The sequence below is a fragment of the Haliotis asinina genome, chromosome 4 (genome assembly GCF_037392515.1).
Source record: "Haliotis asinina isolate JCU_RB_2024 chromosome 4, JCU_Hal_asi_v2, whole genome shotgun sequence".
Lineage (NCBI taxonomy): Eukaryota > Metazoa > Mollusca > Gastropoda > Lepetellida > Haliotidae > Haliotis > Haliotis asinina.
In genome coordinates, this window is record NC_090283.1 from 8,645,601 (window position 1) to 8,673,157 (window position 27,557).

The 27,557-nt window shown below is 40.2% G+C and overlaps 2 protein-coding genes and 1 pseudogene across 3 annotated transcripts; 1 reads left to right on the forward strand and 2 right to left on the reverse strand.

Moving 5' to 3' along the window:
- The first annotated feature begins 3,957 nt into the window (after positions 1 to 3,957).
- On the forward strand, positions 3,958 to 7,704 carry LOC137280732 (monocarboxylate transporter 3-like). Its single transcript, XM_067811953.1, has 5 exons — positions 3,958 to 4,027; positions 4,176 to 4,319; positions 5,955 to 6,101; positions 6,330 to 7,232; positions 7,553 to 7,704. Exons 1-5 carry the CDS (start codon positions 3,958 to 3,960, stop codon positions 7,702 to 7,704), a joined length of 1,416 nt encoding a protein of 471 aa, XP_067668054.1.
- Positions 7,705 to 10,255: 2,551 nt separating this feature from the next.
- On the reverse strand, positions 10,256 to 21,484 carry LOC137282196 (sulfotransferase 2B1-like). 2 transcript variants are annotated; one of them, XM_067813928.1, is made up of 7 exons: positions 21,373 to 21,484; positions 16,617 to 16,816; positions 14,614 to 14,770; positions 13,788 to 13,972; positions 13,173 to 13,264; positions 12,334 to 12,514; positions 10,256 to 11,871 (listed from the first exon to the last, which is right to left on the reverse strand). In XM_067813928.1, exons 2-7 carry the CDS (start codon positions 16,777 to 16,779, stop codon positions 11,774 to 11,776), a joined length of 876 nt encoding a protein of 291 aa, XP_067670029.1. In that variant the 5' UTR covers positions 16,780 to 16,816; positions 21,373 to 21,484; the 3' UTR covers positions 10,256 to 11,773. The 2 variants fall into 2 exon arrangements, with proteins under 2 accessions (XP_067670029.1, XP_067670030.1); XM_067813929.1 differs by having other exon boundaries at positions 11,675 to 11,871; positions 16,617 to 16,795; positions 21,373 to 21,464.
- Positions 21,485 to 26,236: 4,752 nt separating this feature from the next.
- LOC137280733 (sulfotransferase 1A2-like) overlaps positions 26,237 to 27,557 on the reverse strand; it is a 47,887-nt pseudogene continuing 46,566 nt past the window's right edge.

The window sequence follows — 27,557 nt, forward strand, 5'->3', positions numbered from 1 at the left end:
CTAAACCCCTCATTCCTGGTGAAGAAAGCCAATGGTGGCTATCGACTTGTAACAGCCTTTGCCAATGTGGGACGGTATAGCAAGCCTCAATATTCGTTAGGCTTGCATTTAGACTCCATTTAGACAAATAGACAGATAGCTTCATGGCGATACATCATTACTGCAGACCTCAGCCAGGCATTCTATCAGATGCCTTTAGAGAAAGATTCCATGCGGTACTGTGGTATTGCTACCACCTTTGAGGGTGTGCGTGTTTACACGAGATGTGCAAATGGCATGTCAGGCTCTGAGACTGTTCTGGAGGAGCTGATGTGTCGAGTTCTGCGAGATCTCCAACAGGAAGGCATAGTTGTCAAACTTGCAGATGATCTGTGTTGCGTTGGCAGCGAGTACGTGACAAACAGAAGTCAAACAACCTGCCCCACACAAGACTGACGTTTGTCCTACTACCACTACCATACTTGCCAGGATACCTTGAAGGCAAACACACATCGTATTGCCACACTATCAACATGTGCACCCTACAAACAGTATGAGGTCTTAGATCATTCCTAGGAGCTTACAAGACTCTGACATGAGTCATTCCCAACTGTGCTTCAATCGTGTCCCCACTCGACAGCATTCATGCCGGTCGTGAGTCACATGAGAAACTGGACTGGACTGAAGACTTGTGCCTTCCCTTCGACAAGCTCAACTTGCCTTGAACAGTCGCCAAACAGTAACCCTCCCTCGCGCGTCAGACCAGCTTTGGATCGTAACAGATGGTTCAGTAAAACAACAGGGCATCGGGGCCATATTGTATGCATCAAGAGGGAGAAGGCCACTCTTAGCTGGGTTCTTTATCGCAAAAACTGCGTGATCATCTGTCAACATGGCTACCTTGTGAATTGGAGGCCTTGTTGCCACAAAGCACTTCAGTCCATATTTGATTCCATCTATCCACAAGACCTGTATACTGACGGACAACAAGCCTTGTGTGCAGGCTTATGATAAACTTTGTAGAGGTGAGTTCTCTGCCTCCTCAAGGATTTCTACATTCCCGCCACAGTTTGCCAGTACCAAGTTTTAGTTCGTCACCTATCTGGATCTGCTAATGTCCCATCAGACTATGCAAGCCATATTGCGTCCCCTTGCGATACACCCAGCTGTCAATTCTGCTCCTTCATCCATCACACTGAAGACTCTACAGTCTGCAGACTGAATGTATAGGATGTAATGAAAGGAACCGTTCAGCACCCGTTCACAAGTAGACCTGCTTGGATAGCCACCCAGTCTGAATGCCAAGCCCTACGGCGTACTCATGCTCATCTTACTCAAGGAACTCGGCCTTCCAAAAAAGAAACCGACATCAAAGATGTCAAGCAATATCTCAATGTTGCCACTGTCCTACGTGATGGACTTCTAGTGGTACACTGCATCGACCCAATGGAGCTTGCTTGCAAGTGCATCATGGTTCCCAGACAGGTGTTGAATGGGTTGCTAACTACGTTACATATCCATCTTGGCCATCCTACTGCATATCAGATGAAAGCAGTGGTTCACAGATATTTCTGTGCCTTGGACATGGACAAAGCAGTTGAAAACACTACAAGTTCTTGGCACCAGTGTGAGTCCCTGAGACAAGTCCCCATAGCCTTGACTCCGCAGTCAACTAGCAACCCACCCGCCTAATTTGATCTATGTTTGGCAGCCGACGTTCTCAAATGCACCGTCAACTAATCCTTGTGGTCTCAGAAACAGTAACGTCCTTCACAGCAACAGCTCTGATTGAAGATGAACGGCACACCACCCTCCGTGCTATGTTACTTACTTTATGCTTACCAATGGTCCCACTTGACGGACCACCCAACGTTATCATAGTTGGCCCAGCGCCAGGATTCTCGGCGTTCCAAAATGATGACCTTCTGCTTAGCCATAACCTCATCATTGAAGTTGACCAAACAAAAAATCTATATGTAAATCCTGTCGCTGAGAAAGCTTTACAGGAACTTCTTCGCCAGGATCCACTAGGTGTCTGTGTCTCCTCGCCGAGACTCGCCATTTCTACTTGTTGACTCAACACCCGCATTTGGGCACGTGGTCTATCCTCGCTTGAGATGTTAACCCAAAGAGGCCAGGTTACCAACAGCCAAATTAGCATGGATGACATAAACTTGATCGAAGCGCAACATGACCACAGACTGACAGACCATCTATACAGTGAAGCCTCAAAGTGCCCTTATGGTAAAGAGATACCTCTCCCATAGCGATCAGTGTTGACTCCCCGTGGTGTAACGTACGAAGGTTCAGTGGCAAACAACTACGTCACATTTCGTACAGAGTACGACTATCTGACTGTTACAGAGTGCCCTGTCAGGGTCTTCTTACTTCTACATACATACCGGATGAAGACTCATCTAGAGACGAGACAGCAAATGACCCGGAAGCTTCACCGCTCAGATTACCAGCAGTACCTCTAAAGTTCTCCACCCCTGCTGGTCTCCCTAACATTGACTACACACCCTATCAACCACCCTTTGACAAACATGATCCTCCCAATGCTAAAGCTGAGCCTACATCTCCCTGTCACTCTCCTAGTTATGCGTCTCATCAGGAGGATGATAACCACACAGCGCGGCCACAGAGACTCAGAAAACCTCCTAGGCGCTTTGACGACTATTACATGGACATTTGACATTTCCACATGTGTTGGATTACCCATACTGACTTGTGCCCGTATACCATAAGCTTATATCACTGCATGAAGACAGTAGTACCCGTATTCCCTTTGTTTCCTTATATATCTGTTCACTTTTCTTAACTAGATTTTGCAAGATATTCTATATTGTTTATAGGTACTGTTTACACGTGAATTAATGTACCGAACAAGTATGTTACGTTGCATTTCTTGACGGGTTCAGTTTATGGTGAAACTGAGGAAACTGACAAATTCTGAACAAAACTTTACACAAAAACGTAGCTGTCCATGTGCACGAAACAGGCATGCACATGCTCCCAGCTGAATGATCCGTGACCATCATGCAATTCGTCTGCCTAAGGCTTGCGGTTGGCCCCCACAAAAATTCATCGTGAATGTAGAGATATCTATACACATATCATATAGTCAGTGTTTTAAGTGAATCTAATTTTTTTTATGGGTAGTATACTCCGATTATAACAAAGTCATTGCACACTCCAAAACCGTAATTACAGCTTACATCAGTGATGATATGCAGAAGCAGTGGTATAAGTAGATACAAACAAATCATATCAAATCAAACACTTGCATGAAAGAACACGGACTATTGTTGGTATCTACTGGCAATCAGTCCAGATTTGAAGAGGTCATTAAGCGACAATATCTCACTGGACAGATGCATTCGTGCATATTTGATAAAAGGTGATTCTCCAATCTATTTTATTTATGATTAAATAACCATGTAAGTTGCCATGGTCCCGAGTGCCTTCATGAGTGCCTTCATGAGTGCCTTCATGAGTGATCCGCACAGTTCGCCATAATGTTGTATTGTCATCTTTAGTGTATCTTTTCGCGGACACATGCTAGTTTTATATCTGACGATCTCGCAGATTTACTGCCCGTCGACGACAGGTTTTCATATTCTAGATGACTTTATTACTGATATGTAATTCGTTCTGAAATAGGGCTGATTTGATGTTAACTATCAACACATCTACTCATTCACCCAAAAGTGAATACAAAATGAATGCAATTAATACCAAACATTGTCATTCACAATGCAGTTAATGTGTATAATGTATGATGTATTCATAATCATTTTCATTTACAAACATAAACCGTCAGTGCCATACATGTCATTTACGATGTTTGTTACAAAATATGCTACTCCTCTCTGAAGGTGATGACGTTTCTGATTAATTCTTTCAGGTATTTCGTTTCTATTCACCGTGGGTTTGGAATATAATCGCTGACTGAAGTGGACATATCTCCAGGCAGCTATGAGCCCACAAAGAAGAGCTGTAGTCCAGAACAGACTAGATGGGGGATATGGGTGGATGATAGTTGCAGGTACGAAATGAATAGATAATGCAAACAAATGTAACTTAAATTGTAACATACATCTATGCATAAATTGACCACTGAAGTAACAGTAAAAACTGAATTAATTTGTATTGAGTTGTTAAAGTATAATGCAATTCACATTTTATCATTTCAGCTTGTTTTGTTAACAACATGCTGGTCATTGGTCTCATCAAGGCCTATGGGATACTGTTTGTGCAGTTTCTAAAGCGATTTCAAGCATCAACATCAGAGACATCAGTGATCCTTGGGATCAAGGCTGCAGCTTTTAGCCTCTCAGGTAATCTGTGTTTAAGCAAGCATGGTAGTTTCATTTGTCAGGCAATCGCTACAGATATATGCAACGACGGTTGTAATATAGGTACATAAAGGACAATAATTTGACAGAGATGCCTGTAATACTAAGTGTTAGTGAGGGAAAGACTTATTTCAAGAAAATGAAATTACAATGAACGAAAGTATTATATCAGAGCGAGCGAGTGAGTGGCGATTTACGCCGATTTAAGCAATATGACGGCTAGGAGCTCAAGAGCACCAGAAATGGGCTTCAGGTCTGGGGCATCAAAACGACCAAACTACTCCAGCGCCCCTATTAGGTCAGAACAATGATCAGATGGTGCTACGTCAACACAGGTATTTTTACTTGTCGATATAAAAAAATGAAAGAAAACTTTAATCTATAGTTCTGTAATATGTGCCATATTTATGACTAGTGGTACTGACTTCCATATAGAGCCTAAAGTCTCAGAAGCACGTCCTTGGTACTTCCATATAGAGCCTAAAGTCTCAGAAGCACGTCCTTGGTACTTCCATATAGAGCCTAAAGTCTCAGAAGCACGTCCTTGGTACTTCCATATAGAGCCTAAAGTCTCAGAAGCACGTCCTTGGTACTTGCGATAGAACCCATTCACCCATCGAGGATTCCACAAAAATATGTTTGCCACCTGTTGGTCGAGACCATGTATTGTGTGTTACCCCTGCAGAGACTGCCAGGGCTGCAAGCAATTATTGTACAGAACGCCATACTGAAAATGTTCAGTATCGTCCTTTGGTATACAAGTATGTTGACAAGGCAACTAGCTCAGAATTACACGTTGACGAGGACGACGGGATACTTCTTTTGTTCGGTATACAATAAACAGACTACATTAATAAATACTTCGCGCTGTGGTAACGTTACTATGATGGGAAGCAAGCAGGTTTAGCCTACTCCAGCACCTTACGCACAGGAGCTGTCGGAATACCGGACTGTTTCACATTATAGATGTGAGCATAGTCATAGGCAACAATGGACAGTGAGTGAGTGAGTTTAGTTTTACGCCTCACTCAGCAATATTCCAGCTATATGGCGGCGGTCTGTAAATAATCGAGTCTGGACAAGACAATCCAGTGACCAACAACATGAGCATAGACCTGCGCAATTGGTAACCGATGGTATGTGTTACCAAGTCAGTGAGACTGACCACCCGATCCCGTTAGTCGCATTGTCCCGTTATGGTAAGCATTGGTTGCTGAAGGCCTATTCTGCCAAGGGACCTTCACGGGTCCAATGGACTTTTAAGCAAACAATAGACTTCTGGATTGGACGTGAAGTAAGACATGACCGAGATGATAATCAGTTAAGGTTATAAATATAATAATATGACTTGACATGTCGTGAAGTTGTCTATGGCGATGGTTCATTCTCAAAACAAGGTGCCAAGAGAGGTCACTCTTTGACATTGTGACTGTGCAAAATGTGTTATAATCTGTAATTCACTATGTAAATGTTATTTCAACTACTGCATTCTTACAATATAGTAGGACTGGCCGAAGCGTCTTTACATTTCATGTAGTTCTCTGAGAAATATTTTGAGGACTTTTGTTTCAAACGGTATGTGCTTCAGATAAGTCATATGTGATTCACATATTGCAGCCATGCTAGCCCTCAACGTCCTCATCACACGAATATCCATACGGAAGTTATCCCTTCTCGGATCGATCTTGACCTCTGCAGGCATACTACTCAGCATGTTTGCAAAGAACGTGGCTTTCATCATCTTCACTCAGAGTCTTCTCACAGGTGCGTGTCAAGGTCTGCTCTTCTTAAAGTCGTGTATCTAACACATGTGTCTGAGATTCGAAGTGAAAGTTGTAGAGGAAGGACGGATATGTCCCTTTGACTCCCAGGTGGTTAACCTTCAAAGCGAAATAATATACATGTTCCATGTAAGCTAGGAGGGAAGTCATATGGTTGGAGACAGCTATGCAATTTTGTTCAAGATAATCATAAGAGTTTCCTTTCTTGCAGGTTTGGGAAATGCATTTGTGTACGGGCCAGGAATCTACCTCCTCGGACAATACTTCGACAAGAAACGTCCTCTGGCCATAGCCATAGCCAACTCGGGTATCAGTATAGGTCTTATGGCCTTACCAACACTCATCACGTATCTCTTTGACGAGTTTGGGTTCAAGGGCGCACTGATGCTCCTCGGTGGCATTATGATGCAAACCATCGTTTGTGCAGCTCTGTTTAGACCATTTCAACATCAGGACTCGGGGTCATTATCTTCAAAACAACTTGCTGACGATATTAGTGATTCAAATGCGCCAGCTAGTGTTATTACAGACAACGACCTGGAAATATCGACGACAGAAAAAACATCGTTTACAGAAACGTCGGCAGAGGCTAAAATGCAACCAAGATTATCTTGTTGTGGTGGTGTTTGCAAAGTCTGTATGTTCACCATGGACCTGTCCTTGTTCAAAAATCCAATCTTCATCGGTATTCTTGGCTTTTCCTTCCTCGGTCTAATTGGTAACGAGCTGTCAGGTGCGTTCATTCCTCCACTAGCTAAGGAAAAGGGACTGACAGACATGGAGACAGCCAAGCTGTTTACTGTGGCAGCAGCTCTGGATCTATTCAGTCGACTCCTTCCAGGACTCATTGCCCAATTTGGACTTATGACACGACCCAAGATGTTGGCCGGTGCATTCTTCATTTTGGGCATCACATTTCAATTCACTGGCTATTGCTCGAACTATCGTGGCATGCTGGGGTTTATAATTGTCTTTGGGAGTTTTTCTGGATTCTTTTTCTCTCTTCTACCTGTCATTATAATTGATTTAATGGGGCTGGACAAGTTTCCCAAAGCGTTTGGATTCGTACAGGTGTCCCAAGGAATTGCTGGAGCTTTAATATATCCGGTCTTAGGTAACAAAAACAACTTTATACATACTTATTCTTAGGGAAATTCCATTCATTCCTCAAAACCCCCTATGGAGATATATGGAATGTAACTGAAGTAAATATAGCCAGTATGTTCTTGTTCGCAAGATATTCATTCATAGGACATTTTGAAGTAAACATATTTTGTCAGATAACATGTTCATTGACACTGAGTGCCACAAGCATTCTTAAGGTTTTGCATAGACATCGAACTCAAATTTGAAACCAAAACAAAAGAAGAGCAAAGAAATCCAACTCCAAGATGACTTTCGATTCCATTAATAAAAGTCAGCCTTTACTTTCAGGAACATTCAGAGACCTAACAGGGAACTACAGCGTCACTTTCCATTTTCTCGGTGTGTCCTTGTTGCTAGCGGCAGCCATCATCTTAACGGAACCCCTACTGCGAAGATGGGAGGCCCGATGCAAGGGCGCCGTCTATGACGAATCTACGTAATTGGATATCTAACAACGTGATAACGATTACATGGCGATGAAGGGTTGTAAAACCGACATAACTCAGACACCAAGCTATATACTACACAGGGAATTGCGTTTAGAATATAGATCCAGTTATAAATCTGTTATTTTTAACAGCAAATAACAAGTACAACTGACGGCATACGTGTCAGTTAAAACAGGGGATTTTACTGACTAAGGTAGAGGACAAGGTGTATCGATATCGGTAATTGCTGGACTTAGGAATTGCATCACAGCTGAATAGAGAATGATAGTCTATTTGCATTTCTTGGATTAATATTTTCACTGAAGTTAATTAAATACATTGATATTTATAATACACGTGTTCTGAATACCTTTATCAGATAATTGTCAAACAGGCGATGTGCAGTCAGTTCTCCAACAAGTGCTGTATAAGAATGTATTTTTAAACGATAGTGACACCATAATACCGAACTTTCTTTGCATGATTTCTTAGCAAAAATCTCAACCAAACAGAACATGAACTTTGTGGATAATCAAAATTCGGTGTCTTTGGGATTAGTTTCCTGTCGAATATACGTAACTGTATATTTTCTTAATTAGAAAGTAGTTTTAACAGAGTTGTCAGCTTTTCGTGTTCTTTACACCCGGCATCGCCGGCTTGATTTGTCATTGTTGACCTTAATGTTTTCCCCGTCCAGTGTATTATCAATAGAGCAGAAAACCCACAGTGACTGAAAAACGAAAATGTTCCGAATCAATATTTTTAAGCGTGTTCAATATCCACTGATTTGCAATTTCTTTCTACACATATAGTCACAACTGTTGAATATAGGAAGTATATGTCGAACGTATAAATTAATATTTGTCTCGTATCTGTAAGGTGTTACTACCATGTGCTGCCAAAATGATAATGGAACATATGGATGGTGTTCATGATCGTGTAATTTGTCCGTGTGACATTTGTCTTCCTGTGGTGTTTCGTGAACAGGCGGTAACTCATGCAGAGGCAGGTCCACGTAAAGCATCCTTCTAACGCTAATATATATTACATTAGCTTACGATATTCATAGTTCTCACGTCGCTTGGTGTAACGTTACCTGCAAATGTTATCATTGCAGTTTAAAGCATAATGTGCTCACTCCGTCGGCGTGTGTCTATTCATGTAATAAGCCACGCTCACTGATGAAATATGGAATCTTGCTACCTTCAGCGTGACCTTTGCATTATTTTCTTTTTCTTTCCCTTTTGTTCTTTTATTTTTGTTGAAAATAAATGTCATTGTTTCTCGAAATTACAGTTTGATTTAGTGAACGACAACTGATCACGATGCAGGACTTTGAGTGACATGGTAGGTTTTACGCCGATTTTAGGAAATCGCTTCGCACATTATACATGTTTGGAATCGAACCCGCGTCTTCAACATGACGAGAGACAGCCTTAACCATTAGACTACTCCACCGACCCTGCAAGACTTTGACACTTGCATCTAAGTCTTGTAGTGGATCACGAAAGAGGTTGCATGATGAGAACGGGAAACCTACACAAGTCAGATCGATTGAATGAGTCTCACAGAATTCATTGGTTGCCTAGTATTGAGCACAGCAAATTTCTTCACGAAACATCGCCCGCATTATGCTGACATGTGTTCAGATGATTAAATCTTTTGACGAATCAATAGTGGCGATTCAACCCACTTTCCTACCAAACAAAGTAGCATGCCCATCTGTAGATGTCTGCTGCTAGTAAAATCATCATTGTGTTTGTCGCCACAAATTACATTACCTCAAATTATTAGCTTCTTCAACATGATGCGTCATTGAGATCATTGACTCGTTAACCCTCGTGCACCCTTTATGTAAAACCTTAATGTCTTCCTTTTGCATGCGAACATTATCCACTTCTATTTACTCAAGCGAAACATTATTTGCGGAAGAATTTCCAAAATGTATAAGTTTACAATAGTTTATAGGAGCACTCCAAAGGGTTTCCATTGACATCAGTCAAGTCATCGTTCATCTGAAACGCTTACTGTCAGACAATGGAATACTATTGAAGGTTGCAATTAACAATATTCAGTTATATTACGGAACACTGTCAGTGATGTGTAGTGTAGATGGTGATTTCAACACAATGAAGGAGAAAGATTTGGCCGATTTTGCTGATGTTCCCAAGCTATCGGAGGTCAAAACATCTTTGAACACACTGCAAACATTTCTGACACACCGCTTAGATGTGTTTGATGTTAGTGACCTCAATTTCCTTGACAGTTTGAGAACGAAATTGCTGAAGGCCTCCCAAAAAACTGAACAACAAAAAACAAAGACTTTTTGAAATAAATATAAATTATTGTTCACCAGACGTCAACATGCTAGTGTAGAAGCAGTTGTACGAAAACAGTAGCACATTCAACATCCGGATAATAAAGGCTGCTGATGTGTGGAACGTGAGTTCTGTGTCAGGTTAGTTATGACATTCATGTGAATGTAGGTATGAATCTGATTGATTATATGATTTTATATGTGTGTTATACCATCTATGAATGTTAATAAATGATAACAAGAATGTATTGTTAATATTTTTTATTACTGTGAATACTTGTACATACGATAAGTGGATGTAGTGTTCCGGATATGCATGCAACAGAATGACGATCATGAGCTTTAGTAAACGTTGATATTATCACACAAATACAACATATGTCATATTTGGGATTTCACGTTCTAAGTAAAGTACAAATTCTAGTACTTTTTTCGGTTGAGTCCCCTCCGGGATTCGAACCCGCACCCTCAAATATGACATATGTTGCATTTGATCACTTTCTAAATGGCATCGTGTAATCATCACACAAATACATTAATCCGACACTCTCCATAATCCGACATATTCCTCTGCACCCACAAGTGTCGGATAAACGAGAGCTGACTGTACTTCTATATTCACGCCACTTATCGTCAGCTTTGGCGATGACAGTGGTGAGGATGATTGGGGACAACTTGATAGGTTCATTATAATAGATGAATGACTTGACAAACTCTACCAGGAACGTAAAAGGAAGACGTCACTTTTCTTTAAAAAAACCCCCCAAACAATGTAGTAAATGAAAAATTGGACCTTTGCCCAAATGGACATTACCAATGTGCGGATACTTTGGCGTTTTATTATATTACATATGTTCGAACACATAGAAAACAACACTCAACTGAGTTCATAACAGCCAAATGGCTAAACTAGTTTTGAGATTATGTAAGCGATCTCTGAAAGGTTTGGGATAAACGAGTAAAGTTGTCCTTGCCAAGAACACATCTGTTTAACGTCATGACGTAAACTGACCCATGACAACTGTGCCTTTCAGATATTAATGATTATTAGTAATGGAAGACAGCTGGGTTGGTTTTGTTCATCTGAGCCTGGTCAGCTGCTACTGTCAATATTTACAGATTGATAGTCTGGTAGAGACGTCAATTGTACCTCACATGCTGAAATGGGCGTCAGTTGGCGTGGCTTGCCGTGAACAATGTCTGCAAGTTGTGTCTTTATCTTACCATCAAAATTCACTTTGTCATTCACAATTATCAGAGATAGCAAACGTCAGAAGATGTAGAGTCACCCAAAACGTTGAAGGTCTTAGACGTCACGTTATTTCAAGTAGCCGTACTGTATTACCGTTTGCAACGTTGAGTTCTTATTTTTTTCTGTGATTCTTATTTCTAAGACTTCACAGTGACTTTCTTGTAAATAGAGAAAACTGAGAGGATTTAGTATTTTAACTACGTACAAGAAAGCTTGAGTGTATAGCAATGAATGAATTGAAAACGTGAATGAAGTAATTCCAGCATAATTGTTTTCAACCAGTGACATCGTGTATTTTCTGAAACAGACAATTAAAGTTCAAACAAAGATGTAACCTCCCAACGAACTACCCAAATACTACCCAGTGTCCTTTTACCCATATGGGTAATAATAAAAACATACACACGTATTAAGCCTTTGTCACCATGTGACACATTTTATTTCACCTCTTGACCTGAAGTGATTTCTATGGCCGTGACCTTCAGACGTCAGTGCTCGATTGGTCAGACGTTTCAATAAGGGAATTTTTCATTGAGAGTTTCTTCATACAGTCTGTCAAACCGCTCGCTCTGTGCCACAGTGAACCATTTCTTCCATTCACCAGACTGTCCTGTAAAACACATACATTTGCCCTGACTAGAGATCTGTTTGTAAATTGTTCCTGCATGCACAGATTTAACGATTTATCGTAATTTTTAATCCAAATAAAAATCCGTCACACCTGTTCAATTAAACCTTACACTTAAATAGCGTAACGTTTACATGGCATAACTGAAATGCCAGAATATACAATCAAAGGTTCCCCAAATCATATCTGCGTTTTGTAGCATACCAAATATTTTACAATCGAAACAGAAATATTTACATTTGTATTCATGTTGGAATGTCTTAATGCAGTCAAGAATTCATAGTCGTTTGATAGAGCTTTGATACCTCAAGATATCCATACAAAGTACAGTATTGTTGTCTTGTGCATCGAATTATACACAACAGTTTGTGTTAAGACATCGAAAATAAGTAAAGTAAGGTAAATCGAAATACGTCAATTTTGTGAATATGCACTTTGAATTACCCTTTCTAAAATACCCGCTTGATCCTTGCTGCCAGTTATTGTGATAGGTCTGATCTTTAATCTTCTCACTGGCCTGCTTGAGATTCTCAAACCCACAAGCCTCGGCAATAGCACTGTACGTTTCCTTCGACAGTGGTCGTTCAAGGTATTCAGCTAGTCGTTTGACTATTGAAACACTGTCCTGGAAAATACACGTATTTTGTACAAATATAATTTTAAGGTATGTTCTTATTTAGAGGAACGCTGTGGCAGAGCTCTGCAATGTCTAGGATAGAGGTCTCAGTAACTCCGTCGAAATGGATAACAACCTACACCTTCGCCTGAGTGAATGGACATTGCAACGAGCACAGTTTCCCTCTGATGTGTGTAAAGCAGAAGGCGTTTGAGTTGCAAAACCAGCGTCTGATATTTCAGAGTTGTGGGAAAATAGTTGTCTATAATACCACCCGACTAACATTTGGGAAGGCAATATCAATTCCCCGTATTAGAGCAGAATAACCAGCTGTGGAATGCAGGTAAATCCCAAATCATCTTTAATGGCAAATGCAATTAGCGACAATAGAGTGAGTGAGTGAGTGAGTGAGTGAGTGACAGTGAGTGACAGTGAGTGAGTGAGTGAGTGAGGTTTATTTATGTCACGCAGGCAATAATTACCCACACTGTGCAGACGGTTCAAGACTTGATAGCTGCAAGACCTCTTATATTTTCAGAGATATTTCAGATAACACGAACGAAGTTAATATCGATAACATGACTTCTAAGGGTCAATATACTTCTTTCTTTATCTCTGTTGTACTGCAACATACCACTTGATTTGACAATGGTGCCCGTATTCTCACCTGTTTCAGTTCCTCAAACTGGACACGGCAGACATCAATATCCTTTACACTTCTCCACTGCCGTTCGTGTTCAAGAATAGACCCAAAGGGCGCTGAAGCAGAAGTAGGATGTGTATATTATAATTCTGGAGTAATGTAACTGAATACAGGTAATGATGAAAGACATAGAATAAAAAGTAAAATTACAGAAACAAGGTGATTACTTACAAACATAAACAGTTACAATTGTGTCGACTTGAGGAACACGGAAAATGAAAAGGCTTTTTTAAAACATCACGATTGTAACTGGCGGTCTGAGATTTTGTTAGGACGCAACCCTGTTGAAAGATCACCAGCTGCGATGTGATGAGTCCAGTGCATGCAGGAAATAGAGGCGAAATCCATATCCACATCACTTTGAAATAGTGATGATTCCAGGTGTGTGAGAGAAGGTGTGCGTATCCTGTACCCCCGTGGCACCCAGTATAAGTCTAGAGAGTTGTTCCTTCAAATAACCCGGGAACATAAGCTATTAGCATGTCGAAATAGGCTACTCCAGGATCGGACAGTCAATCTCGCTTATTTTGTTGATTTATGTCAACATCTGAGTAGGTCGGAGAGAGAGAGGATACGAACCACAGCCGTCTTGATACAGGGTGACAAACTCGTCCCATGTCCCGGTGAAGGTACACTTCCCTGCCGGGTTATCCTTCCACACCTGTTTACTCGCCTGAGCAAATGTCGACACGGCAGCGTCTTTGGGATTTCTATTGACGTAGATCACCTTGGTCTTAAATTTCCATATATCCCTTGGCAACTGGCTGTTAACATGAAAACAGGATTAATAAAACGACAGGAAGTCCAATGCGCTCTATCTTCGCGTATAATTTGAAATTATTTTGGGAAAAACAATGCGAGACCATTGTGAAAGCTATGATGCTAGTCCTTTCTTTTACAATTCTGTAAACAGAGCTCGAGGAATGGGCAAAATGTCAAGCATCGTATAATATGATGACCACGTGTTGTTTAGTTTGTACAATATCAGTTGTTATCACAAGGTGGTTGCCTTTAGTTTAGAGGCGATCTTTGTGGATTTCCACAGATATATTCCCCAAATACATTACGTGGCCCATTCCAAGACACAGCAGGTGTAATCATATTGTATTTTCACGAAAACCCGTGTTCGATTCCCTACTGGGTACACTGTATGAAGTCCCCGCCTGGTGTCCCCCGCAGTCATATAGATGGACGTTTGCTACAAATAGCGTAAACCAAAATCACTCACTCTCAAGCTCTCTGCTCCTATCTGTGTTAACGTAAAGTAAAATGCATACGCCCTACCGTGAATGTTGTAGCTAATACTACAATCGTCACCTTCCGATACTAGTTAAAGCGACAAAGAAATGCGCACATGCACGCCCTGGACGTGTCAGCTGAGTAAGTGTCATAAAACTGTTCCTACCCAGGACGACGTTGAGTGTGGATTATCCTTGGAGATGGAAGTGCATCTATTTCCTGTTCTGTCCGGCAGTCTAACCACGAGATGTTCTGCCAGTGTTTAGCATACGTCGGTTTTCCGGCCACAATCATGTTAACAATCTCCCACACCCAGTGGGTACCTACAAGAAGAGCAAAGATAAAATCACTTTCACTAAAGAAACGGTCCGCGGAACAAATACTTTTAACGAAAAATTTACGCATTTCACATTAAGTTTCATGTTCCTGTTCAGATGAAAATATACTGATTCATATTGTGTTATGTAAAGATATACATGATAAACGTGCCGTCCACACTTCTGTTGATACAGAATATGCCCAACTATAGACTGGATATAGAGAACAAATGTGAAAGAAATATTTCAGAGATATGTGTTCCTTTGGTATTGACATTAAAATAACTATCTGTACAATGTTTTCATAACAGTCACAGAGATGTATGCCCTATTTTGGGCCTAAGTGTCCCTATTTTGGGCCTAAGTGTCCCTATTTTGGACCTAAGTGTCCCTATTTTGGGCCTAAGTGTCCCTATTTTGGGCCTAAGTGTAATACTGGATGTCAAAAAGTGTAATGTGGACCCAAAAGGTGTAATACGTGTCTTCCGGCCGCTTCGACATAGTGCACGTTTTCACAAAACGAATATTCAAGACAGAAATACACGTCACAAATCATTATGATACTCCATCTTTCAAACAAGTATTGGTCAGGTGACACAGGATACTTTAATTGATTACAAATTCATTGCAATGAATTTTAATTGTGGCTAGCATTTCTTACAATCGCCAACAGCTGAAGAGATGGTGTAAATCCAACTAGGGTCCATGTAAGTAGCAAAGGTACTGTAAGTCCCCATGGTCCCTAGTCTGGTGATCTACCTTCGGTTGTTGGCGATCTATAGCCTGCTTTTTATTGCATCGTCTAAATAGTGATATTAGCTTAACGTTCCAAGCTAGTTTTATTTCAAATTGTGATAATCTAGTTATTTTACTGCCCTTCGTTGACAGGTTTTTATAATAGACATAGAGTCATGTTCATTTTTAACTGTTCACGTCACGATATGGCTGCAATACTGCCGAGGCTGCAATACTCACTCACTCATTGCAATGAGCGCAGTTCTAAGAATTTCTATCGGTGAAAGGCCATTTCTTAACCCCTAGGTTAGTGTGTCATGAAACGCTTCTTTTTATCACTTTCTTAATTTCCCTAAAACCAGAAGAAAAGCCTATTTGTTTTGCATATCAAGTGTAATGGCGTAATTAATCGGTCAAGATCGTAATACTTACGCCAAAAGCATAAGGACTGGCATCTGTGCAGTCAGTATTATAAATGAGTGAGTGAGTGAGTATAGTTTGACGCCGTACTCAGCAATATTCCCGCTTTATGACGGCGGTCTGTAAATAATCGAGTCTGGACAAGACAATCCTGTGATCAACAATATGAGCATCGATCTGCGCATTTGGGAACCGATGACGTGTCGACCAAGTCAGCTAGCGACCCGATCCCGTTAGTCGCCTCTTACGACAAGCACAGTCGCCTTTTTTATATGGCAAGTATGAAGGCCTGTTCTACCCCGGGACCGTCACGGGTTATTATAAATGAACTAATACTCGTATACTTGTATATAACTATGAAACATGGAATCGAAGAATTTAATCTGAACATGAAAATGAACGATAGGGGTTAAAACGTGACAAACCCTGAAAAAGAAAAAAGAAAACAACAAAAAGAAACGACAAAAACAAAACTGCCAAAACAAAATTGATAGCGCGCATCTATACTGAAGTTTAAGACACCGGTACCATGATATTTCAATGTTTCTGACTTCGGATATTCACACCAATGGGTCTGACCTGACTTTGGGGATGTACAAAATGTTACATGCCATATGTATTGCAGTAACGTTAGGTGTGAGGTGGTAGCGTGTGATATCTATATTCACTGAAGTAGGATCACATCAATCGATCTGACCTGACTTTGGGAATGTACAGATGAAGATGTCATCTTCACGGACGTGACGAGTCCTCATCGTCTTCATATTGTCCAAGAGCGTCGCTGCTTCCACTGCCCCATCCACCATGACCAGATCTATGTTCCAGCCAGAGGCCATCGCTCTCTCTGCCGGTGTAGCCATCGTGAACTCGCACAATCTGCCACAGCAAAGGACTTCACTGAAAAATGATGCATTCAGAACGCTGTGAATTTACTGAATTAAGTTGTATGAAGTAAAATATGTATTCGTGATAACAATAAACTAACTTTCATTGTCTTGAACACTCTGACCTGCTGGATAGTTCGACAAGGGAATAGATTGGACGAAGCGTGTTGAAATAGGTTGAATCATGTGTTGTGATACATATAAATACCCAAACAAACAATGAAATTTGAGCAAGAAAACTGCGTTATTGGAAAGATACATATTAGCCAATTACATTAAATTGAAAACAAGCCCCCTGACGTGTTCTGGGCAATCGTAAAAGTGCGCCCATTGATCACGGGTTGAAATATGGACATTTTGTGTGGTTTGATCCTTAGTATAAATATGGTACATTTTCCCAAATCCAAATTCCTTTGCGTTTGCCACAAACTAATCATAGTGCAAATTTTGTCTTTACAATACAATCCACAGAACAATGTTTTGACGTATTCAGTCATTATTATCATTCCATGGTGCTGCATCTAAAATGTTCACTCCCTCACCCATTTTCGTCATTGGCCGGTCATTCTAAATATAAAATGCAATAAACACAAGAGTCTTTATATCCATCTTTTAATCATCAATCCTCTGTCCATCCATCATCATAATCCATCCATCCATTTGATTTCAAAGACAGGTGTAGCATGCAGTGTTTGCTCGAGTGTCAAAAAGCAAAGATCAACGAGAGTAAAAGGCACAACAGCTGTTGAAAGAATATTAATGACTGAAAATCAGTAATGTTTCGCCCGAGTTTTAACCACATCAAACACGCCAGCTACTGTCAACAAAATATTCGATATCTCGCCATCTGTTTCCTTACCACGTCTATCTTAGCTTCCTTTTTATGAGATTTGCCGATAAAATATAAACGCTAGAACAAAACATTTGGGGGATACTAATCATTACGCAGTTTTGTGCTTTACGAGTTTTGATTCAGTCATGGTGAGATCGCGCCTCTGAGTGACTTAAGCCAAGGATGAAGCTATTCTAGAGAATAACCAGATCGATGACCCTTTAACGTTCCTTATAGCTGATTCATCTTATCAAATACTTCATGTAGCTCTTGTTTAATTTATTGTCGTGGTCCGTTTGTGTATACTTTGAGGTTTAACGGTGTCAGTTTCTCATTGGGCTTAAGATGGATGAAAAATATATTTCTTTTGGGTTATTTTGGCTGTGTTTCTTCTCTGGTATGAATTCTACGTTATAACATTACTCCTACATCATATTCCAACAAATGTGATACCTTTCCTAGGATACCTTTATATACTGTGTTGGTAATAGATAGTAAGTTGTATGCACCTTTAAACAAACAAGTGAAAACATTAAAATCGAAACAATCGCATTACATAAATGGAACTGCGTCAGTTGTTTCTATCCCATCTTAATGAGTTCTAAATTCTCAGGTCTTTACACAGATAATGGTAGGGTCTCAGTGTCAAAGAGGATGTACTTCAGCAAAAAATGTATTTCTCTAAAAATATATTGTTTTAATTTCCTTAAAATGACACAATTCAGATAATGTAGTCAATATGACCGCCGTATAACGACACGATGAACGTGTTCAGTAAACGAGAGATTTGATAACCATGCAATGTAAGGTGTTGATGATCGTCACAAAATGAAAGTAAAGGCTTTCCATTTCAGTCAAATATGACCTCATTTTGACATCGTAAAACATATCCGACAATCATAGACCGGTCGATCTGTGCAGGTTTACCTCCTGCAGCTGTGTTACAGTATTATTTCTAGATGCACAAAGACGACGAACACATCACACATCCGGATTACGTTCCATCCGAAGCGAATAATTACAGCCAAAATGAACCCTGATTTACCATGTGAAATGCACCTGTTTTTTAGCGTCAGATTTTTGGATTATGCCATGTGTGCATGACGGAAGGATGCTATACTAACATGTGGACAAATCTCTGGAATCATTGCTTGTAATCCCATCACTGGACATGCGAATACATAAGGCTGCTTCCTTCACGCCCGACCTGGATCTGAACACGTTTATAATGAATACACGCTGGATCCATTCCTGTACCCTGGCTGTACTCGCCAGGGGAGTATTGGTCGGGATTAGAGGGATTCGACACATGACAGTCTTTTAAACCTGCAGACGTTTGAAACGGGTTAGGTCTTATGAAGGTGCATTGTTCTGTTTCCATAGTCTAACGCTGCACATTTATGGCCGCTTCACCTTCAGAGGACGAAGAATTGTTAAAGGTCGCTTGAATCTCAATCCTAATCCATCATCGCTGACTACAGAGGAACCGTATTGCTCATTCGTATTCTCCAGTATACAACATTCGCCATACCGTGCGGTTGGTTACCCAGTCACGAGGGCTTTTCTGGGAACACAATGGCCGATCCAGCTGCCAAGGCAGCACTCAACAAATCTGTGACACCACTTCTTATTCCATACACTGATTACAAAGCTACCATTAAATCTTATATCAGTGATCTGATGGAGAAGAAGTCGGACCTTATATTGGTTATACCTACTTGGGTTGTCAGTCCAGTTTTGAAGATGTCATCCTGTGGCGATATCGTATTGGCCATACGAGATATACTCATGAATATTTATTGAAAGGTGAGGATCCTCCATTCTGCATCCCTTGTGATGAAATAATCACGGTCAAGCATGTTTTGCTTGACTGTGTCGAATATTCCATCACAAGGGATAAATATTTCAAATCACCAACTATGAAGGATCTTTTTAGTAACATAAGTTCTCGTTTAATTCTTGCATTTTATCAAAGAATTAGATTTGATATCAGACTTGTAAATATTTTACGATTGGAGGTTTAAATTGATAACTAAGATTGATAGTGGTTGTATCCTCGAGGGGGTTGAAGTATTGTAAAATTATTGTCCTCCTGAGAGGATACTTAAGTCCACAAACATTCAAAGTAAATACAAACTCTTCGCCTTTTCAATCGTAGCATTTGTGTCCTTTTAACTACGTATACATGGCTGGATGTGCCTAAATTGCTAGCGACAGAAGGGATGGTGTACATCCAGCTAGGGTCCAGGTAGTCCCCATGGTTCCTAGTATGGTGATCTACCTTAAGTTGTTGGCATTCTATAGCCCATGTTTATATTGTATTGTCGTCTATAGTTAAACTGTTTCAGATTTAATTACTAATCTTAAATTGATATCTGTGATATTTACTAGTGGTTTTACTGTTCTTCGTCAACAGGGTTTTAGTTGCTTACAATCATTTATTTTACAATGTCGTTATTACTTGTTCTCGTCACGATATGGCTGCAATATTGCCGATGTGCCGATAAATATGAACTCACTCACGCACCCCATATCATGCGTTTCTGAATTCCAGTATCGAGACATCAAAATAGGACATGCACCAAATTCACGTTAATAAAATTTGGATGAAAGTTATATTTGGAGATCCATTTGATGTTGTTCAAACATAGGTAAAACAGACAGTAGTACCATCTTCCTGGTGGGAAAGGATATATCGTGTAAAATGTTTATATACATTTACATAACTTTAATTTCCTAAATGCCCAAAGGAATTTATGGAACCTTGAAACACATTGATTGATACTAGCCACTGCAAGTGGCATGCCTTACCTGGAAGATCAACCTCTCTGTTCTCGTACGTTGATTGGTCACACGAAGAACGACACGCTTAGACAGGACTTTTAAAGGCAGCATGATTGAGCATTATGGAAATTATGAGAACATGACTCAACATAAACTTACAAATAGAACCTCAGTGCGCGGAGTGAGTAAGCAATTAGGAACTCATTCAGTTTAAAACGATAATAATTATTTCAAGCTACTTGATATAATGTGTAATTTGAGCTGTGTCAAGATGAATCAGCGAAAATAGGTTGTTATATTTGAATGTCCTCTAGTTCACGGAAGATAGGAAGGTAATATTTACCTCAGCTGAAGGTCACATATAGATCTGTTATATGAAAGATAAAAGAGTCTTCGGGTGTGTCTACAGCCCCTGTTTATGCTATTCTGTCCTAAATAGTACACTGGACAAAACAAGTTAGGGATATTGGTATTTTTATGACTGAAATTGTGTCAGTGTGTTCATGAATAAATACATCAGTATTAATAAGAGTTATTTCCCGCCATACGCCAGTGGTACACATATTTCTACTACTTCTGCAGCTTTGTTCGTGATAGCTCGACAGTACAATAGTGTCCTTGACAATTCGGTTACATATAGCCCGGTACGTGGAGGGCCCTACACTGCGAAAATGAGGTGAAGCAGAAAGTTTGTTACCAACCGTATAACTCCTTGTACTTACCCGCTGACTAGCTGGGCGAGGAATGCTCTAATTTAGTAAATGCTAAATATTCCCACATATACTAATATCTGGCCTGTGCACCGTGACTGCAGAAATGTGGGTCACCGAGTTACGCGTTCAAATACGGCTTGAACGAATGAACATGCAAACCACACGGACACTGCACAGCTAAAATGTCCTTCTTTCCGATATGCTTTCACACCTATTCACACGTAAACAATTAATACTTACGCTTCGTTCCTTTCCTGGAGGACTGATAAAGACGGGAGAGGATATCGATTTAATCATGAGCCAGAGAAGGCAAGTTTCACCGACTGTTGATGTGCCCTAGACACTGACCTGTGTCAGTGGGACAGGCATAAACAGATCGAATTACTGAGGAACTGTTAGCTCATAGACTTCATCACGGTTGGTTATACATGTGTACTACAGCACCGCACAGGGAGTCAGTAACCAACAGTATATTGAACTTTCTCCTCGTGTAGCTAGGCGAGGAATGCTACAGTTCAGTAAGTAGGGAATATGCATAGTAATGCCTAGCCTGTTGGCCGTACCTGAGCGACTCCGAAGCATATATTCCACGCTAATGAATGAAAGGAAAAAAATGTTTGTGATTCCGGGCCATTTGGTGACCTAACCTCACACCTGTTTCTTTCCTAATTGTCAGCATTTGCATTGTGCATCGGGTAATGTACGGGAAGCAGTATCAATGATGTTTTCATGAGCGAGTGAACAATTATTTGCAATTATGTTCCCTTTGAATCATAGGTAATCACCCGTAGTGTTTTCCTGTGCATCGGGTAATGTACGGGAAGCAGTATCAATGATGTTTTCATGAGCGAGTGAACAATTATTTGCATTTATGTTCCCTTTGAATCATAGGCAACCACCTGTAGTGTTTTCCTGTGCATCACCTGACATACCTATAATTGCTCATTACACCTAATTGTTTTTTTATTTGTGAGTGTAAAACGTTTGATGACATGTGAAAATCCGAGGTAGAAATGGTCTTCAGGAACCCATGCTTCACAGCAATCCCCATGTGATAATGATTTTATCAACTGTGGTATTTGACATATATCAGTATGTATGTCCTACGTGTTACAAAAGGCGACTAACTGGATCTTGCGGTGAAAATCGCTGACCGGGTGGACAAATGTTATCTTATCCCAACAGCGTAGGTCGATGCTCATGATCTTTATCACTGGATTGTCTGGTCCTTGTACAGACCGCCCCAATATAGCCGGAATAATGCTGAGTGCGGCTACATTCTAATGCAATTACAGTTACATTAATGGTGTAAAATTGAATGAAACTTCGACCAAAAATGGTGAACTTAATAGCAAAATAATCGTATTGTCAAAGAAATATATGTTATGAATTTGTAAGCAACAGCATCAGTAATCACTTGTAAACTTTTGTCCCGTTCCCATACCTGGATTGTTTTACTGTCCTTTGCTGACAGGTTTATTTATGAAATGCATATTATCTCTTTCGGTGTTAAATGTTCCCGTCACGATATGGCTGAAATATTGCCGATGTGACGTTAAATATAAACTCACTCACTCACTCCCCATACCTGGAAATGAGTGGTGTCGCTGGGTTGTGCATAGTGTCGGTTCTTCTGACCGGATCATCAGAAAAAGCATTAGTTTAGATCAATACCGGACTAGGAATACCACAACTTGTAATTGATGATGTTATTTATCATCACAGAATTAGAAGCTGCTGATTGCTGCCAGATGGATGGCGTTTTGTGAATCACCTGACGACCCTGAGTATATAGGTGACCAGTATTATGTCTAGCCTGTGACCGGTACATGGTACATAACTACTTTCTTGACATCTTGGAAGATAGACAGTTTAGTGACGGCTTACGCTTGGGTAATATCATCTCTATATCATTTTAATTACATCTGTGATTTAAAGAAAACTATACGGGGCAACATGAACGTCGCGTAACTACCAGCGTAAGTTTATTTTACATTTAGGTCAGTACATACGGATGACGCTGACAAGTCAAGCGACATTCCACGTTTGCATTGTTGGAATGTAAACATTGTGAACTTTACCGCGTCGCTGGAAAACTGTGAGTCGGTCTATGAAAGGTTTTATCTGTCGGAAAACATAACTGTATTTAATTTGTGACAGAGTAGTGTACCGAAGGAGGCTGTGCCAGACATGTATCGTGACATCGGTTACATTGTGACGTAATGCAACAGTGGTTGATTAGGAGGGGTCAGACTAGTATGGCGCAGTGACGTCAACGCAATGTCACGTAATGCAAAAAGTGCACATTATAGTCTGATAAAGTACTGTCTGCGTCTTTGATCTTTCAACGAAGCATCTTAGAATGATGGTTGAACACATCAAAGGCATTGTTTGAAATAATGTAAAGTTAACTGTTGCAAGAAATCGTGAGTGGATCTTAACAGACTGGATGTTGGGAAGGATGGGGGCGAATAAACTTCATTGTGATGAGTGGCGATTACGTCACAGACTAGAATCTTCCACAGCTACTATCTTCCACAGCTACTATCTTCCACAGCTACTATCTTCAACAATAACCAAGATAACACAATGCAGAGATTGTAGGTGAAGCAGGTTCCCTCGTAGTGAATCTAATAGGCTGTGATTTGATTCATCCCAATATATCCCCCGAGACAATCAGGTTAACCCCTTTCAATCATTCATTGAATCGGAAACGTAATATGCCTTTCAAAAACGTTATGTCAGAAAACATAGCTAAAGTATTGTGCGTCAGTGTTTTGCTTGCCCTCTCTGGATTGTTTCAGTACTTGACAAACACGGTGCGAAAAAGACGTGTTAGATTCGCCTTCAAGTCTACAAAGTTATACTTATATTACTCTTTGAAAAGCTAGGAGGGGATCGTTTCACGCAGTTAGTTCGTTTCTGCCATGTTTAACTGTGTCGTCCCGATGTCGCAATCCTGGACATTGTGTCAAGATGACATCAGATATGTCGGTGACACGATAACATGTGCAAACACATACCCACGTGACCTCAATGTACAGCAGGCACACCACTCAAAACAGTTATTCGTTCTCAAACAAGCAATAACTACTGTTTATTGTTCACATAAGCTGCATAGTCACAACAGTTCACAATATGTTCACCCCAACACTTATATAACTGTTAACTTCACTACAGCCACGTTCAATCTAGCACCAAATGCAGTGCATTGTCAGCCCTATTCCTATCTCTTCATGATGTAAGTCACATTGCCATCAGTTCAACTTCATCAAGCAGTTGTCAGATGATACTTTGCCAAATTAAAGGTCAAATACATGTATATGGTACTTAGTAAAGGTGTTTCATAACAAAGTGTTATGACTACTTTCATCACTCATTCCATTCATGATTTTCATTCAAGTTTTCACATCCGAGAGCATGTAAAGCGAAAACACTTTTATGGAATCAGATAAAATTTATTTCATTTAGTGTGGTTACTAGCATTATTTTCACTTCTATGATAACTCTAGTTTCTGTAATAAAAACGAAAATTAAACAATATATAAAAATGCGTAAAGAAATAATTCTAGTAGGCCTCTCATGACTGTAAACAAATATGGCGTCGCCCGTAAAAGTTATTGATTTCGTCAAAATTGACGGACAATTGGTTGGAAGAGCTGTGAATGTTGGAATGTGAATCAAGAGATTGAATACCTTCTGTGCGTATGGTGTCAGGACTGCCCAGTAACACACCACATCAAAAGACGAGCGGTGCTCTTGTATCTCTATCACTGCCACTGTCTGCCGTATCCATTCGCGTCCTTCCGCACAAACATATTGTCACTGCCATGCATCCTGTGGTGTCTTATGTAAGGGTTAAAATCACTTCCCAGAATCTGAACACAATAGGCTTGAAATCGTCTGTAGTTGCTGTTCCCTTTCTATATTATTCGTGCATAATTCAAAGATAGTATGCAAAATGGCTGGTACAATTTATTTATCACATGTATGTTAATGTGTTTAATATAAAATTTAGAGAGCTGGAAATTGACTAGTAAACTGTGTTTGCTCAATGAACCGCTTGATGTCAGCTCACAACCCAGTAGCTGTTCTGCGCTATTTTTCCAACTGGAACCTTTTCCTCTACTACAGCTGTTTCCAATGTTATGAATTTATTGGTCGTCTTTGATTGCACAACTTCCCATAATCACATTCAGAAACGTCTAGTGTCTCCTACCTTTTACTGGCAGCTGGGTGATATCTTAAAGAATATCACTAATATATTAAACGGGAAATCACCGTAAGCTGTATAAAAAAATACTACACTCAGTCTCAGGTTGCCTCACAATTAAACAGCGACACGACAAAGTGCACAGTGTCGCCACAATGCATATACGTTGTTAATAAATGACTTCACGACGTGTTTTTTAGATAAATGAAAAGGTAGTTCCATCACAACGTACAGAATCTCTGGTCGAGTCGTTACGACACAAGTCAGCGCGATATAACATTCGTTCGACATACGGTGTTAGATCATGTGGTAGCAATAAGACAATTTCCGGACTCATTTGAACAGCTGAATCAACGTCTAGAAGGGAATTTCTCTAACGTAAATGCATTTCAGAAAGAAAGGTGGAAGGCTAGAGGGAATATCGGGCAGACAAACTAGGTTCTTGTTTCCTGTATCCTGTTAATATCGTTAGCCTCCTCAAAGGAGTTGTTCACTACAGAGTGTGGTGACCCGTCTAATCTTGATTATTTACAGACAGCCGCAATCTGTAAGGATCCGAGTTAGAATTGATTTTCAGTAACCCATGCTTGTCGTAATAGGCGACTAGGGGGATTGACGTGTCTAGCTCGCTGACTTGGTTGACATGTGTCATCGGTTCCTAATTGCATATATCAGTACACATGCTGTTGGTCACTCGATTTTCTCGTCAATTATGCACAGGCAGGGACCATATGGATGGAATATTTCTGAGAGCAGAGTAAAACTAAGCTCACTCACTCACTCCACAAAAGACGAGTGGCACGGTTCCTTCACATGGGGATGCAATGTCTGAAGCTGGTGTTACAGCTAAACTTCACTCATATCGTCAACGTTCAACAAATGAAGTGTCTCTCATTTGCCTGCAAATGAGTAATCACCTTTTCTGAAGTATCCACTAGTCCCAGGTTGCCACTGGAAGTGGTAAGTCTGATCCTTGAGCTTCTCGTTGGCGTGTTTCAGGTTGCTGAAGGAACACGCCTCTGGTATTTCCACATACGTCTTCTCAGGCAGAGGGCGGTCAAGATATTCAGCCATTCTTCTTACCTCCTTCACCCAATTCTTTAACATAAAATACATTTTGACAATTACACGGTGCATTCCCACATCGCTACCAATTGAGCAGAATATTATTAGATAGTGTTAGTAAAACGACTAGCATCATGGTGTTATTACAGTTATAGTTTAGGCTCACTGACAGTGTTGTCACATGCATTGAAAACATGAAACAGGGAACAACTGTATATGGATTGATATTGTGGCCAATGTTCCATGCGTTCTGGCTTCAATGACGTACCATGAAACCCAGTTTCTATAGTTAACTGAGTCAAAAGACGTCACATATTTATCTTTCGAAATGAAAAAAAAACCCAAACAATATTTGTTTAATGTTTCTTCTTATCCCGGCACTCACCTTTTTCATATCCTTATAATTGACTTGACATATACTGCATTGTTCAGCAGCTTTCACCAATCACGAATATAATCAAATATCGACCCATACTTAACTGGAGAAAAGCAGCGCATACAAGAAGTGTTGTTAGTGACAAAAGCTCTTCGACGCGCTGTATAATTACTACACACGATTTCGTAAAGCAGAGTTGTAGCCTTTTTTCTTTGGCGAAACAGCTCCTCACACTAAAAGCACTATTCACTCCGCACATACCTAAAAATATATAATGCATTTCTCTCATTAATACTATGAGACTGCAACACAACTTCCACTTAAAAACCTATTACGCATTTATATCCACTGTTAAAGAAGAAAGGTTCGAATGAATTAATCCAAAATTCCATTAAATCGACTATTGAGTCCTCTACCAGCCGAACATAATTTCAAGCGAACTTCATAGAGTTATGTCCCTTGGTGCATTCTTTACAAATATAATATAACTCCTTTGGAAAATGACGTTAATTTCTGGAATAAAAGCAACTGAGATTAAAACCAGTTCAGCAAACACTGACAACACCATGTGTGACAGTTTTCGATGTACGGAGCAATTGTTAACAGTCCATTATATGACAAGTGTTTTCTATTTGGAGGTATTTCGAGTCGACGTTTTAGTTATTGATTTCAGGTAAGTCGTAAGGGATCCGTCTTTTATTGCATCAATAGAGAGCTGAAGTGAGAGCGTATGCTTTCACATTAAATTTGTAGGAAATGGTGTCGTAAATG